This window comes from Scomber scombrus, chromosome 14, assembly GCF_963691925.1.
Source record: "Scomber scombrus chromosome 14, fScoSco1.1, whole genome shotgun sequence".
In the NCBI taxonomy this organism is placed as follows: Eukaryota; Metazoa; Chordata; class Actinopteri; order Scombriformes; family Scombridae; genus Scomber; species Scomber scombrus.
This window is the reverse complement of record NC_084983.1, coordinates 19,835,995-19,850,617: the sequence shown is the minus strand read 5'-3', so window position 1 is coordinate 19,850,617 and position 14,623 is coordinate 19,835,995. Positions and strand designations below refer to the sequence as shown.

General features: G+C 39.7%; 1 protein-coding gene across 1 annotated transcript; it reads right to left on the bottom strand.

The window, feature by feature from the left end:
• Nucleotides 1-1,636: 1,636 nt before the first annotated feature.
• Nucleotides 1,637-4,515, bottom strand: LOC133994516 (glucose-dependent insulinotropic receptor). Its single transcript, XM_062433790.1, has 2 exons — nt 3,942-4,515; nt 1,637-2,328 (listed from the first exon to the last, which is right to left on the bottom strand). Exons 1-2 carry the CDS (start codon nt 4,513-4,515, stop codon nt 1,637-1,639), a joined length of 1,266 nt encoding a protein of 421 aa, XP_062289774.1.
• Between the last annotated feature and the right edge of the window lie 10,108 nt (nt 4,516-14,623).

Below are 14,623 nucleotides of genomic sequence, written 5' to 3'. Positions count from 1 at the left end.
AACGTATTGTGGCTAATACAAGAATGCATCAGAGGTAATGTGTGACTTTAAAGGGTAATCAGATGAGGTTTCTTGTAAGTCATCATCATGCATAGCAGTACTAATGACACAGAGATTGTTGGTAGGCTACACATGTTCTTTTCAGCTTCAGCTAATTTCTTCTTCTTTTTTTTGCCTCTCATGTTGTTCCTGTTTACATTACATCATGACAGTCGCTGATGTGGGTTTTTCCCTCAGGCTAAACACAGGGAGGGCCTTCTGTACATCTCTGTGGGATGGTAGACAGTGTGTATAAAGTGCTCAAAAAGTCAGTGAGAATCCCTCATGCACTCTCTGATTCCACACTGGGAGAGGCCTGAACCCTTGCGGGCTGTCGAAGTCTTGAACTTGGACTGTTGAACTCTGTGCCTCCTGCTGCTACTGACCTCTGACTTCTCTGGTCTCACAGGGATTTACGATGGAGCACTTGACTTTTCATTTTTTTCATCCTGTCAGACTTCCTTTTAGCAATATTTTCACATGCCAGTGCTTTTATGCAAACAATACTATCATACTTAATAATGTTCACTGTGACAATGCTTACAGACTGATGTTAAGCTAATTTGCAATAAACACAAAGTACATCACGATCACAAACGTGAACACAAGTCATTATGTTGGGTAGATAAATTTGAGTATCAAGTTTCATTTCTGCACAGTCCATCTAATATGTGTTAAGACATTTTACTCCAAACCCCAAATGTCCTAATCGTGGCAGTATAGGAAATAACAGTGAATCACCAAGTCAGCAGAATTCATTCTCTGGCGGGGACCATGAGTGTCTGCACAACATTTTAATCTATCTAGTTGTTGAGATATTTCAGTCTAGAGGTGCGAGATGTGACATGCTGCTAGCTCTTTTTCTCAAGAGCCTCATGACATTTTATCAATATGTCCAGTACCAAAATATATTTTTCGATGCATTAGTACTGATCAAACAATAAGCCAAAAACTAAAGTAAAAGAGAGCAAAAACATTTTGAATTTAAAACTTTATTAGCAGCTCAACCTGGATCAGGCTTAAAGAAATCAATTTAAATCAGGCTGAGGTCTATGTAGTAATGTAGAGGACAAAATGATTCTGCTGCTGTATGATGAAGTGAGAAAAGAACAGAATTATCTATCTAGGATTTATAGCCAGGGTACTGTTGTAATTTTACTGTCAGTTACTGACAGTAACACTAGTTACATTTTAACAGTAATATTTTTATTTAAGGTCCAGACCTTTATTCTTTAGGCCTCTCTGGAGCATAAATGAATGCCCTTTTCTCCAAAAACATCTTAAAAACAGGTTCCAGGACAGTCAGGTCTACCATGGGCTGATGTAAAGGTAAATCACACTCTACTTTCAACTCCAGTATTTAAAAATAAATATGTAAAGAGGTTGTCAAATACATGAATCAGTTTAAAGTCAAGTTAAAGCTAATTCACACATCTGTTGAGGTCTTACTTAGAATCAGTTCTTATGAGGAACATGTTTCAGCTTTTCAGAAAGACACATGGTCAGTTTTTTGGTTATTACTCTACAGCCACAGTACCAAAATATCTACAATATCACATTGATAATACACTTGGTCTATCCATGTGTATTGTTTCTTTTATAAGTTGGTCGTGACAGACAGTGGCTGAGTGTTAGCCTCTTCATTACTGGTAATTGGTGGCAACAGTGAGGGGTTAATGGCATCTCCACCTGAAACACCAGCTTGAGTCTGCAGAGGTGGCTGTGGGTTACATACTTCTGTTACACCTAATGGTCCAGGAGCCAACAATCTTGCTGTAAAGCAGGAAAACATGGCTACTAACTGCAGCCGTACTTCTCTCTGCCAGAAGGCGTACACCAGAGGGTTTATCAGTGAGTTGGACAGTCCTAGCAGCCACAGATGATTCTCCAACACCTCAGTGAGTTTGCAGCTTTTACACAGAAGCTGCACAATGCACACCACAAAGAAAGGACACCAGAGGATCAAGAAGCAGCCCACAAGCACGGCCACTGTCCTCAGGGCCTTGACATGGCTCCAGTAACGGCTCCTCAGCTGCTGATGCTGATGATGATGCTGGTATTGTTCTTGGCTAGTGTTGCCAGCCGTCCTGGAGCCTGCTTGCCTAATTTGGCAGATCTGCTTCTGGTGGCTGCAGGCAATCTTTAGGATGTTCAGGTAGATGTAGACAAACACAGAGAGGACAGGGAAAAAGCACACACTGAATAAGACGATGATCCCTCCAGGATGAATGACGGAGAAGAAGGCACATATGCCACTGTAGCCCACCGTCTGCAGCTGGCGCACCATGACTGAGGAACAGAGGACATTGGTTATTTCCCATATGACAATACTGCTACATACACTCAGACAAGAAGAGTCCTCAGTCCATTAAAGTCCATGAAGGGACTTATCATGCATTTCCAGGTTTACATTTTTATTGTAGCACTCTACTGTAATATATTTGCATGATTTATGATTTAAAATCCTTATTTGTCTTATATACTGGTCCTTTTTGCAGCACCTCAGTTCAGCCTCTGTCTGAGACAGGACACTTTAGGTCCTTTCTCTTTAAGGCCCCCCTCCCGGTGAGCAAGCCTGTCCTTAGAAGAAAAAAAATTCAGGGCGGCAAAAACCTATAGTTACATTTACACCATCTAATGGCTGTAGTAATTATGGCCCAGGACAGTGACTGTAAGTATAAGGTGCAAGAGTGTAAGTGTAAACTTGATAGGTTGAAATAAAGGCTGTAGATAGATTGGGACTTTGCTGCAGTAGAACACTCTTTGTTTCCTATTTCTATCCATGAGTGTCTTTTTTTTTTCTTTAAGAAAAAAGTATACGCCATGTTTCAAGTGATGTTTTTTAACCCAAAACATGATATTTCCCTAAGCCTAACCAAGAGGTTATTGTGCCAAAGCTTAACCAGACCTTAACCACAGCGTTAAATTTACACCATACATTTAAAACATCATTATTTTGTATAACAGTGACTTGTAAGAGTTTTTTAAAGCCACAGTGCATTACTAATGCCGCTAGATGGCATAAATATATATTATCGTACTTCTATGAAGATGTGTTGGATTAGTCCACTCTGATTGGCCAGCTCTGGAGGCTAAACAAAAAATTGTAGTTAGATTTTTTTATGCGAGTGTCTTTTTCTCATTCTTTACTCAAACTGTCAACTTCTGAAATACATCTATACACATCCGAGACAAAATCTGATCCAAATATTCTAGTGGACGTGAACAACACATGGAACAACCTTTGCAAGAGACTCTACAGAACAGCCATTTATGAGATGCGGAAATAAGTCATCAAGATAGGAAGTAGGCTAGAGGGAAGTGGGTCTGATCGCTGTAAATGGAAATAGGTCTTGGTCATTGTCACTTTCACCAATTCTTGCTTTCCATATGGGCCTTGAAGCTGAACCCGAACCCAACAGAAGCAGGTCCTATCTTCAACATCACAGTACATTATTGGAACTACTTAATTTGGTCTCCAGCCTATTATCAGGACATGCTGAGACAGATACATAGCATTAAAAACACAGTCTCATCTCTCATATCAATGGTACCACTGCACAGGGAATGGCGATGGGGAAAAAACACTGGGTTATCTGTCAAAAAGTTTTTGTGTTGTTGTTGTAGTAACGCAATGAGATTTCATGTGGCAAAGCCCTGCAGAAGCATACCTATTCCTGGTAAACAACATTGTAAAATGATGGCAATAATTGAGATTGACGATTAAATAATTACCATCAGGAAAATCTTGAGTGATAAACCTTCAAACGCAAGGATGTATTACTCAAACTAGACTTTGCCTTTTCTCTTTAGTACTTTCAGCAACACAGATGTTATAATTTTTTACAAATCTTGTGCTTTTTCCTTCCAGCTTTATCACTGAAACACATGAACTGTCTTACCTGGCAGGAACCCCATAATAAGGGAGCAGATCCACAGAGCCACAAGCGACCCGAGTGCTGTCCCCTTTCCAGACAGCTGGGAGTACCGCAGGGGCATCTTAATGGCAGCATAGCGGTCAAGTGAGATTAGAAACATGGACAAGATGGATGCTGTGCAGGGTGATGTCACAAAGGACATCCGCATCAAACAGCGGATCTTTCCCTGAGCAGGAGATGTAGCATTAGGAGGATGATAATCAATGAGGTGACTGTGCAGGTTGTGAGAAATATTATTGTAGTTGCCATTGAAGTCCTCTGTGGCTAGGCCGGTGATGGCCACACCAACCAGGGTGTCGGCCAGTGCCAAGTTGAGGACAAATAACCAGCTCTGGTTGCATTTCTTGAGGAGTAGCTTAAGTAGAGCAGCTGCCACCAGCAGGTTGGTGGAGATGATGAGGCAGGAGGCGATGCTCAGGATCACACCCATCACCCGAGCTTTCACTTCACTTTGGGTTGTCGGCCCATTTGAGTCCAGGCTGTCAGGAGTCATGATAACAGGGGGCTCCGTGTTTGTATGTGCAGTCAAATATGACATGTTGGTCACAAAAAATCCAAATAAAATTCACGAAGCTTGTGTGTGGCTGGCGTGGGCAGACCTTTCTGCAATCACAATCTATGTTTTATCCATTACAGCCATTGTCCATCATAACACAAAATATGACAATTGCAGTTAATCCCCATGAGGAAAAATAGAAACTTGCACAGATGAAACTTTAAAAAAGGTAAACCTGTGAAAAATATAAAAATGAAAGTATTTATGGAAATCAAGTGTCATACTGTTCTGATTACCAAAAGATGAAGAATCTTGTCAGCCAACATTGTCCATGCAGTCGTTCTTTCTTATGTTAGTCCAGTGTCTCGTAATGGTTCCACGCCGACTGATGTCAAAGTTTCAGAACATTAATCTATTTCTAAAACATCTATTCAATCTTGTAGCTGCCATCAGTATCCTTCAAAGCCACTCAGCAAATGCAGAAAGACAGAAAAACTCACAGCATTATCAGCATGTCTTACTCCCCTCCCCTCTGTCACCCAGCTTCTCTTCTCCACACACACAGATATACACCCACACACACACATGCAGACATGAAGCTACAAACACATTCATACACTTCCGCTGCTGCTGTTGTTGACTCGCTTGGATTAACACTCGTCCCATCTGTCTGCCTGCTGCCTCTCATCCAAACATTAAGACCTTTTTTTATTTTTTATAAGCATTTTACTGTATTTCCAATTCTTAATTATGTGCTTAAATATTCAGTCTTGTTTGAGTTGTGGAAATATGGAGTACCAAACTAAATTTCGTTTTTCCTGGCAGATATGTTAACATGTTCCAGTTGTACAGCACAGGTGTAAATAATATAGTTTATGATGGCTGACTTCCATTTCAATTGCTTCAGTTTCAGGGTCCTGGGATTGTGAAAGCTGGCTCACTGTCACACTGTCATGGCTTACAAGGACACTTTAACTGAGCACAGGCATCGTTAATGTTACTGTCTGTACAGCAACACAACATGTGCCAACTTTTCCTGTAAGTTAATTATTTAAAAAGCAGTTTTTAAAAATAATTTCTGGTGTTTCCATTCAGTTGTTTGATGAGCAAATTTAAAAAATCATGGAAACATACCTTGTGACACTTTGCTTGACATGCAAATAATTTACATCCCCCCATAATTTATATTCATATTCAAATTTAAAGTAAGAGTACAACTAACTACATTTATATATTAGGGCATACATAGATATGCATATTTTGGAAAGAAACAGCAAATTACCTTTTCATCTTCATTTAAATTGAAATCACATACATTACCATATGAGGTGAATATGCTTTATATAGTATAAAAACACTTTTCAGATTATGTAAAAAGACAAAACATATAATGTAAAATGAATGGATGCACATTTGTAGACTTACCACTTGTTTGGTCATTTTACTGATTCAGTCATCAATTTAAAACAATAAAATCTATTTAAGTTATTACTCCATACAAGGCAGGCAAAAACAGTATGTCATTCAATGTAAGAGCATCCAATCATCATGTGCATTCAAGCAAGCTGTGTGCTCTGCAGGTTGAGTCTTTACTGTAGATGAGTGTCCAGCAGTGCATGAAGAGTGGATTATGGAGCATTGTTTAGAAATGTCCAGGCGCTCCCAGACTTATACAAGTTCCAAATCAACATGTTGTCCATTTTCCTGAGGAGCCCTTGTAGACCTCTTGACCCGTTTCTGCAAACTCTTTGACTCCCATATGTACTGGACTGTTCTTCAGTAGTACAGTTTTTTAAATACAGTTTAAGAAAAATGGTTAATTCAGTAATATAAAACACAAGCAGCTAAAATGGTGTGTGTCTGTGTGTGTGTGTGTGTGTGTGTGTGTGTGTGTGTGTGTGTGTGTGTGTGTGTGTGTGTGTGTGTGTGTGTGTGTGTGTGTGTGTGTGTGTGTGTGTGTGTGTGTGTGTGTGTGTGTGTGTGTGTGTGTGTGTGTGTGTGTGTGCTGTACAGAGCTGAATGGGCTCTAAGTAAACTATAACCCTGCTGGCTGGAGTCCTATTCTGCCCCCAGAGTTCCCAGGAGAGACATCTGGCCTGATGGGGCCATTTTCCACTAGGATTCACACACACAAATAGATCTGGCTAATGATGCTTTCTCACTGCACACACTCAAAACATCATCTGGCATCTCACCAGCTTCTCAAACTATACCAAGTAGATGATTAGCCTTGATAGCGAGTATGGCAATGACCTTTTAACTTCTTGCATTGGGGAGAATATTGTGCAGTTTCTTTGTTAATCACGTCTCAAGAAAACAGCATCTTACACTTGCTTCCAAAAGTCATTGTATTTCCAGCAAAACAGGATGTTGAGTGTGAAAGGAGCAACATGTGTGAGTCTGAAATATCTCAAAAACTACTGGATAGATTTTCAAATTTGGGACAGACATTTGTGGTGCCCAGAGGATGAAACCTAATAACTATGTCGATTCTCTGACCTTTTATGTAGGACCACCAGCAGTTTACACTTATTCAGTTAAGTAGCTTTCACACTGACTGGCACACAATTTTGTATGGACATTCATAGTTCCCATACGATAGATCTAATGACTTGGGTGATCTTCACAACTACTGAATAGATTGTCAATTGTTAATTGTCAATAAACACCCACACTGCACACATGAAAGCTAATATAAGTCTTCAAATATTATTAATAGAGTGATAATTTCGAAAATGAACAGAAGCACATTAATTAGAGAGTCTGTATTTAGAGATTGAGACCAAAATAACTTGCTAAAAAAAAATTACTGACTTAGAATTTCAAGAGAGAAGTGGAGGCTTTCTGAATGAGAGTCAATTGGAGCCAGGTTATTTATTTTTCTTTTCTTTTTTTCTCTTTTTTTTGGGAGCCAGCATCTAGTGGCTGTCGATGGCATTGCACTGTAAGGTAGGGCGCTTCCACAATGACTTCAGCATCAAGCTGTGGTTAAGGCATTAATAAGACAGTAAACTAAGATGGTGAACCTGGTAGATATTACCTGAAAACTATCCCCCAATGTTAACATTGCTAGCATGTTGCTTTGAACATTTAGCTCAAAGCATTACTGTTCCTAAGTAGGCCTGCAGCCTAGCAGAGCAGCTTGTGGCTGTAATGTTAGACTGAATATGTACACTACAAAACATAATTTGTCATTAAATCAGTATTTTAGTCTATAAGCCACTAAGTCAAGAGTTAAATATGACTGGACTTTAGAAATAAAAATCCCTGAAAATAAAAAAAACTGGTAAAAATGTGTTAGCTAAAACGTGTTTTTACACCTTGCTACACGCACACACACACACACACACACCCTCAAACCTCAACACTACAGTCCCAGCCGGCCCAGAACAGTTTCATCACATTTGATATGAGTCCACAGCAACCTGAGAGGAAAGATCCTCTTTTTATTACCTCTGAACGCCCCCTCCCCTCCTGACAAACCAAAATAGCTCCAACAGACACACAATGAAGGAATGTTATTCACCACTGCTAGACCTTTCAGGACTTTTCAAAACAAAGTGTGGGTCAGCAGTAATTGTGCCCAGTGCCCAGCAGCACCCAGGGAGCCCAGATCCTGTTTACACCTCTGCCAACGCCATCCTCCAACCCCTGTGACGGCTTCTTGTAACTCCACCAGGGCCTAGGATCTGTTTTGAAAGAGCTGCTGGGTTTTTTTTTAACAAAAGTGAGGAGGTTTCAAGACTGGAATCTGTCAGGAAAAAGTACCTCTGGAGATTAAAGCTGAGCAGGATTTTTAAGGTGATAATGATGATACGTGAGTGATGTTTTCAGGGTAATATGTGGTGTTCAATAGTAGCTGCTGTTTCCCATTGTTGTAACATACCACTATGGCCTGCAGCACAGTTTGACTTGTGTCAGAGGTCTTGGGGGTGTCCCCATTTAGTGACACATGATGCAACATTTCATATCTAATTTTGAAACCTCTTTGCTCCAATTTATTTGTCACACAGACGACAACTGTAAAAACCTAAAATGTTCCATAAACTTATAAGTCTGGTTATGAGATCGCAGTAAGATTTAAGATAAATGGGGAACTTCAATAGAATTTCTGACAATTTTTCTTGTAGGTATATTCAGGTACATACAGTACAGCTTTCTAGCTAGATCAGCTTTGTTATAAATAGACTGCTTCTTGTTCTTGTGTTTAAAACTTTTCTGAGGAAGACAAAAACATTTACAGGTCCTCCTTTAATCTTCCCTTATTCTAAATGTGGCCTTTGCTGTACCCAAATCATTTAAAAAGGCAAACAGAGTCAACAAATTGTTACAAACTCATCGTTTTTAAAGAAGAGATGTTCCAGTATTAACTAAATGTATTAGCACTTCACAAACTTTGACTTTCGACCAAAATCTTGAAGTAAAATGCACAAATGCCAGGTGTGCCAGTTCAACAGTATTATCAGTGTCTTTGTGTCAGCCGCAATCTACACTGAACAAAAAGCAATAGATGTTCTTAACTAGAGATTTGTGTTTGCACCACTGTACATGTCCTGCTCATGTATGGTCTGTTGTAGAGATGTAAAACTTGTGATTGTGTTTCTTTCAGACTGAAGATGTCTTTAAAGAGACGGCTGGTGTCCATGTTGTTATGCTGTGTTTACTGCGTGGCTTCGATCTTCTGCCTTCACCCAAACCGCAACAACTGCTTTTCTGTCGGAGCTCGGTGAGTCCCTAGACACCTGTCATATTTTTCTTCACGAAAATGGGAGTTTTTGTACAATTAATACATAGTAATCAATCAATTGAACAGCACAGGAGCATGGATGTTAGTGCACTGTTACTCCAAATTCAACATTTCTTGCCCTCTGGTGAACTCTCATGTTGCCTCACATGTTCTGTTGCACTGTCTACACATGGCAAAGACTATAATGACCAGCTCACCATTCATACTGATGTTTGGACGTTAGGATATCATTCTCATATTTTGAAACTGTTTGACTATGTTTGTACATGTTGCTGCTCATGTTCAGTAATAACCCATGATTCAGGAAGAGCAAATATGTGATCAATTAGTTAATAATGGTTATAGTTTTATTAAGAGTGGAACGAAAAAGATCTTTGTCTGAATAACATAAAATATGTACTTTTTATTCTTAAATTTGAAGACATTAATGGGTATGGAGAATGGTAATAAACCATAAAATTTGGACTACTTGATCTCTGTTCTTGCTTGGAGATTTGAGATATGAACAAGAGAATTACTATATTTTTGAATTACGGTCCAAATGTTCTACTTGACTGGCAACCCAAGTTAAGTTAATATTGATTTTGCTTTGATTTTTCTTTTACTTGAGGCCATAGACAACAATGCAATGATCATTTTAGACTCAGAAGTAAAGATTTGTGCATGTTGGTTCAGGCTGATATAGTTGAACTTCTGACTATTTTTCAGTATCCTTCATTTTACATCTGTCTTTTTCTTGCTCTTAAGTCACTCTTTTCCTCATTCCCACTTTGCTCTCTACATTTCTCTCTATGTACACTTCTCACTGTTCATCCCCCTACTCCCATTTGTTCTCCCTTCCCGCAGGAATCTGGTGTCTGTCATTCAGCAGCTTTACCAGCGTGTCATTCGGCTGCTGCGCACCACTCTGTGACCCTGTGTTTGAACCAATAACCATGTACCTGTGCTGCCCCCGTGCCTGCTGTGGCTGCTATATAGCATGCCATCCAGCAGTGCATTACCAGCTAAAAGATGTCACTCCACTTTTGGATTGTGGAGTTTCCATCAGCTCAGTATTATCTGAATTGAGCTCCACCAACCCCCTGCTGTGTTTACTACTGCAATTCTCTGACTGTATTTTAGATGAGGGGGAGCAGTGAATCCTTTTTTTTTTTACTGACTCATGTAGATCAACATTGTTAGTATTTGCTGTGCAAGATGTGAGTGAGGTGGAGTGGACATCAGCAGTCCTCATTTTAATGCTTTTTTAAATGTTTTTTCCTGCAAGATTGACCTCTCATCTGTTTTTTTTACTACAACAACAGAGGCATGATGCTTTCAGAAATATGCTTGTAACCAGGAGGTTGCTGGTTAACATTCCTGAACTGGCTAGGAGAAGAATAAATCATCACCTCTCCAGTAACAACTACTGCAGAGTTATTCTTGAGTAGCTGCTTTGTGGCTTGCAGACACTGTGGTGTGAGTTCTGTTTGGAGCAGAGTGGAGCTTTAAAACATGCATTTTAAAGGTCTTCACAGCTCCAAAATTTGTGGAAACCTTTACACCCAACCAAACATGTTTAATCAAGCAAGCAAAAGAGCAGACTCCATCTGTAAGGGACCTGAGGACAGTCAGAACAGGTCTGATAACAGTTGTACATGACTCAACATGCATCTTTACTTCTTTGTAATGGTGACAGAGCAACAAACATGTACATTTACCATGAGTATCGGGCAAGAAAGCTTCACTTTTTTTGTTGCTATGATGCCCTTTACTGCACTTGTTTGTGTGAAATTACAGCTCACAGTTGCATTGTCTTATGAATTTCTGGTGTCACATTTCTGAAGGCAACAGTGTGTAAATTCATCTTTGCAAAGCTTAATGCATTCTTGATTGTGTGTCTATGTATGATTATAGGATTAAAAGGCAGGGAGTTGCCTAAATTCCACTATTGCAGCATACAGGAGAAAAAAACTGATGATTGGCTTTTGAAAGCTGCAGCCTAAATGTGTTGTGTAAGTCAGTGAGGTTATAATGCAAAGGGAATCATAGGGAGACTTCACCAGCTAATATAGATTTTAGGCAATAGCTGACACTAGTAGCCTAACTCTTAGCTTTACTGCTGTGTAACTGTTTGTGTAAGTCCTCACTTATAAACTAAGTCAACACATCTGAACGTTTTACAGATCTGGGGACACATCAGCATTTATTTTAAATTTAAGCAACTAAAACTACTTGTTAAGGAGTTGGTTGACATTTTATCACATAATTTTAGTTAGTGACAAGCATATAATGTTGTTTCGGTTTTATTTATCCAGGTTTTAAGATATTTCTGAGATTTGTGCTAAAGTCAATTTAATTTTGTTTGTGTGGTTTCATTGAAACGTTACATTTAAATAATTAAGCAGCATTTTCAATGAAAAGTGTTCAATTTGAGTTCAAAGTGATGTTGCCTGTCAGGAAAACAAAAATGGTTTGTTTTAAGCCATTTGATGGAAAAATGTTTGTTGATGTTTTGTTGTTTGTCGGTCTCCCATCTGTTGCCTTAGTGTCAAAAAAGATGAGCAATGCAGGAAAAATCTGCATTTTTAGGTTGGAGGTCACCTGAAAACTGAAAAGCTGCTGGTTTCAATTAGAATGTGTTAAATTGAGAAAGGGGTGATAAGTCAGTAAAGACTGATTCAGACTGAGAAAGATAAGTATAACAGACTATGAAAAGTACTACAGTGTATCTTAATGGAAAATACAATGCTACCTTTTGGTTCAGAGATGAGAATGTGAATGTGTAACCATACACAGAGGAATAACTTCCCCTCTCAGGAGACTATGATTAAAAAAAAAAAAAAGTGTTCAAGGTGTTTGCTTAAATAAATTCAATTTAGAAAAAAAATGGGACTATTGAGGTGATATGATTGATAAATAGAAGTCCTATTTCACACTGCTATTAGCACCTACTTAACATGAGTATTGAATTATATTGTAAACAGATTCACTTCAATAAAACAAATCACTTTTTAACTTTGTGTTATTTTTCATTTTTACACTATATATATCTTCACTCCCTGCTCTTCACCTTTGCAAGAGTAGGCTTCATTCAAGTGTATGATCTGTTGGTTAAAACGAATACTGGTGATGGTGGGACTAAGTAGACCATGAATTTGTTGATACATTTAGTTTTTATCATTATGATACAACACACGGGGGGGTATAAGTACTAGTAGTAGAAGTATATGATATTTTAGTAGGCAACATAACACTGTTGGTGCTTTTCTTAATAATATACAGAATGCCTCACTGTACTCAATTTCAAGAACTTTATTAGCCATTTGTGCTTAAAGGGAAAGTTAGAGCATTGTTGTAAGTTGCATAGGTATATTGCACAGGCCCAGAAGACAATATAATATAATAAAATAAATATAGTATGATATGCTGTGAGGTATAGGTCATTTTGTTTTGGCCAAGAGTCTCACTGTGGCAGGGAAGAAGCTGTTAAAAAAGCGTGTTCTGTTTGTGGTGATGCTGTCCGCTCGACTGTGTCTGAGGTTGTATGTGCATTTTTTGTGTTTGAGCAAGGAGTGAGCTGGATGTAGTGAGTCTCTGATGATTCTCTCTGCTCTTGTTTGACAGCGCTGTGTGTAGATTGTGTCCATGGAGGGGAGTTCAGTTCTGGTAATCCTCTCTGCAGCCTTTATGACTCTTTGCAGAGCCTTCATATCTGTCTGTGTGGTATTGCCATACCAGACAGTGATGCCTGTGGTGAGGATGCTCTCTATCAGTCCTTTGTAGACCTGGGTGAGAGGGCGACAGTGCAGACCAGCTTTTCTGAGCAGCCTGAGGAAGTACAGTCTCTGCTGGGCTTTGTTCACTGTGGCAGCAGTGTTCAAAGTCCAGCTCAGATCTGATGTTACTTGTAGTCCCAGGAATCTGTAACTATCAGCCCTCTCCACCTCAGTCCCCTTGATGATGAGGGGCTGCAGGGGGGGGGGGGTGGATTTTTCCTGAAGTCCATTATTATTTCTGTTGTCTTGTCTGTGTAGAGGCATAGGTCGTTCGCCTCACCATAGACAAGAATGTCATTTACCAGACTCCTGTAGCCAGACTCGTCCCTCCCCTTGATGAGGCCCAGGATGGTGGTATCATCCGCATACTTAATGATGATGGTATTGTCCTGGGTGGAGACACAGTCGTGTGTGTGAAGGGTGAAGAGTTTAGGACTGAGACAGCAGCCTTGTGGTGATCCTGTGCTGACGGTGAGCTCTGCAGACACCCTCCTTCCCATCCTCACCACCTGTGGTCTTTCAGTCAGGAAATCCAGTATCCAGTTACAGGTGGGAGTCGGGACGCCGAGATCTGTCAGCTTCTCAGTCAGCCTGCCCGGGCGGATGGTATTAAAAGCAGAACTGTATTCCAGGAACAGCGTTCTGACGTATGTTCCTCTGCTGTCCAGGTGTTGCAGGATGTGATGTAGAGCAATGGCCACTGCGTCGTCCACTGAGCGGTTGGGGCGGTAGGCGAACTGGAGGGGGTCGATCGTGCTCGGAACCATGTGATTGATGTGTGTGAGAACCAGTTTTTCTAGACACTTCATGGCGACTGGCGTGAGTGCCACTGGCCTGAAGTCATTCAGCGTGGATGGGTTTGGTTTTTTTGGGACTGGTACAATGGTGGAAGATTTAAAAATACGGGGGACTACTGCTTGGTTTAAAGACAGATTGAAGATGTCTACATACACACCAGTGAGTTGTTCTGCGCAGGCCTTCAGAACTCTAGGAGGGACGCCGTCTGGTCCAACTGTACCAGTCAAAGTTCAAAATGCAGTCTCATTTTTAGGTACAGTTAAAACTAATGCAGTTTACTGCTACACCCTGGCAATAAATTATGTTTTCATGAAGGTTATAGCCCCACATTGATATAGAGTAAATAGGGTGGACAAAATGTTATTAACACCGCTCATTATAACACAATACTATTTAACAGCAGCAAAAACTGCAGCCTAAAAATGATCATAAAGTTTAGTCAGCACCTCCATAAAACTAAACTGAACATTATACCTTCGTGAAAACAGCAGTATTTATCGCAGGGCAGCTGGATTTAGACTGCATTAGTTTCAGCTATGTGTACCTAATGAACTGGCAACTGAGTGTGCAAATAAATGGAGTGAAACATGTTTTCAAACCAGACTTTCCCGATATGTCCAACACAAACTAACAAGTTAAACATTTAAGGGAAACATGGGGAAATTGTAGGCCTACTTTATTTACAATACATCATTCTAAAAATATATTTGTAATATTCTCCCAAATTTGTTGATGAAGATCAGTTAGCTAAATATTTCTGAAGTACAGTAGAAAATAATCACAACCTTATGTACAAAAGTAATATTGGTGTTGAGTGATAATATATCAGTTTATCCCCCCTCTGTGA

Excerpts from the sequence above, each read along its gene's own strand:
- LOC133994516 (XM_062433790.1), bottom strand. The coding sequence starts at position 4,515 with ATGTCATATTTGACTGCACATACAAACACGGAGCCCCCTGTTATCATG. Across the intron at positions 2,329-3,941 it reads TATTATGGGGTTCCTGCCAG|TCATGGTGCGCCAGCTGCAG; the intron begins GTAAGACAGTTC and ends TCTGTTCCTCAG.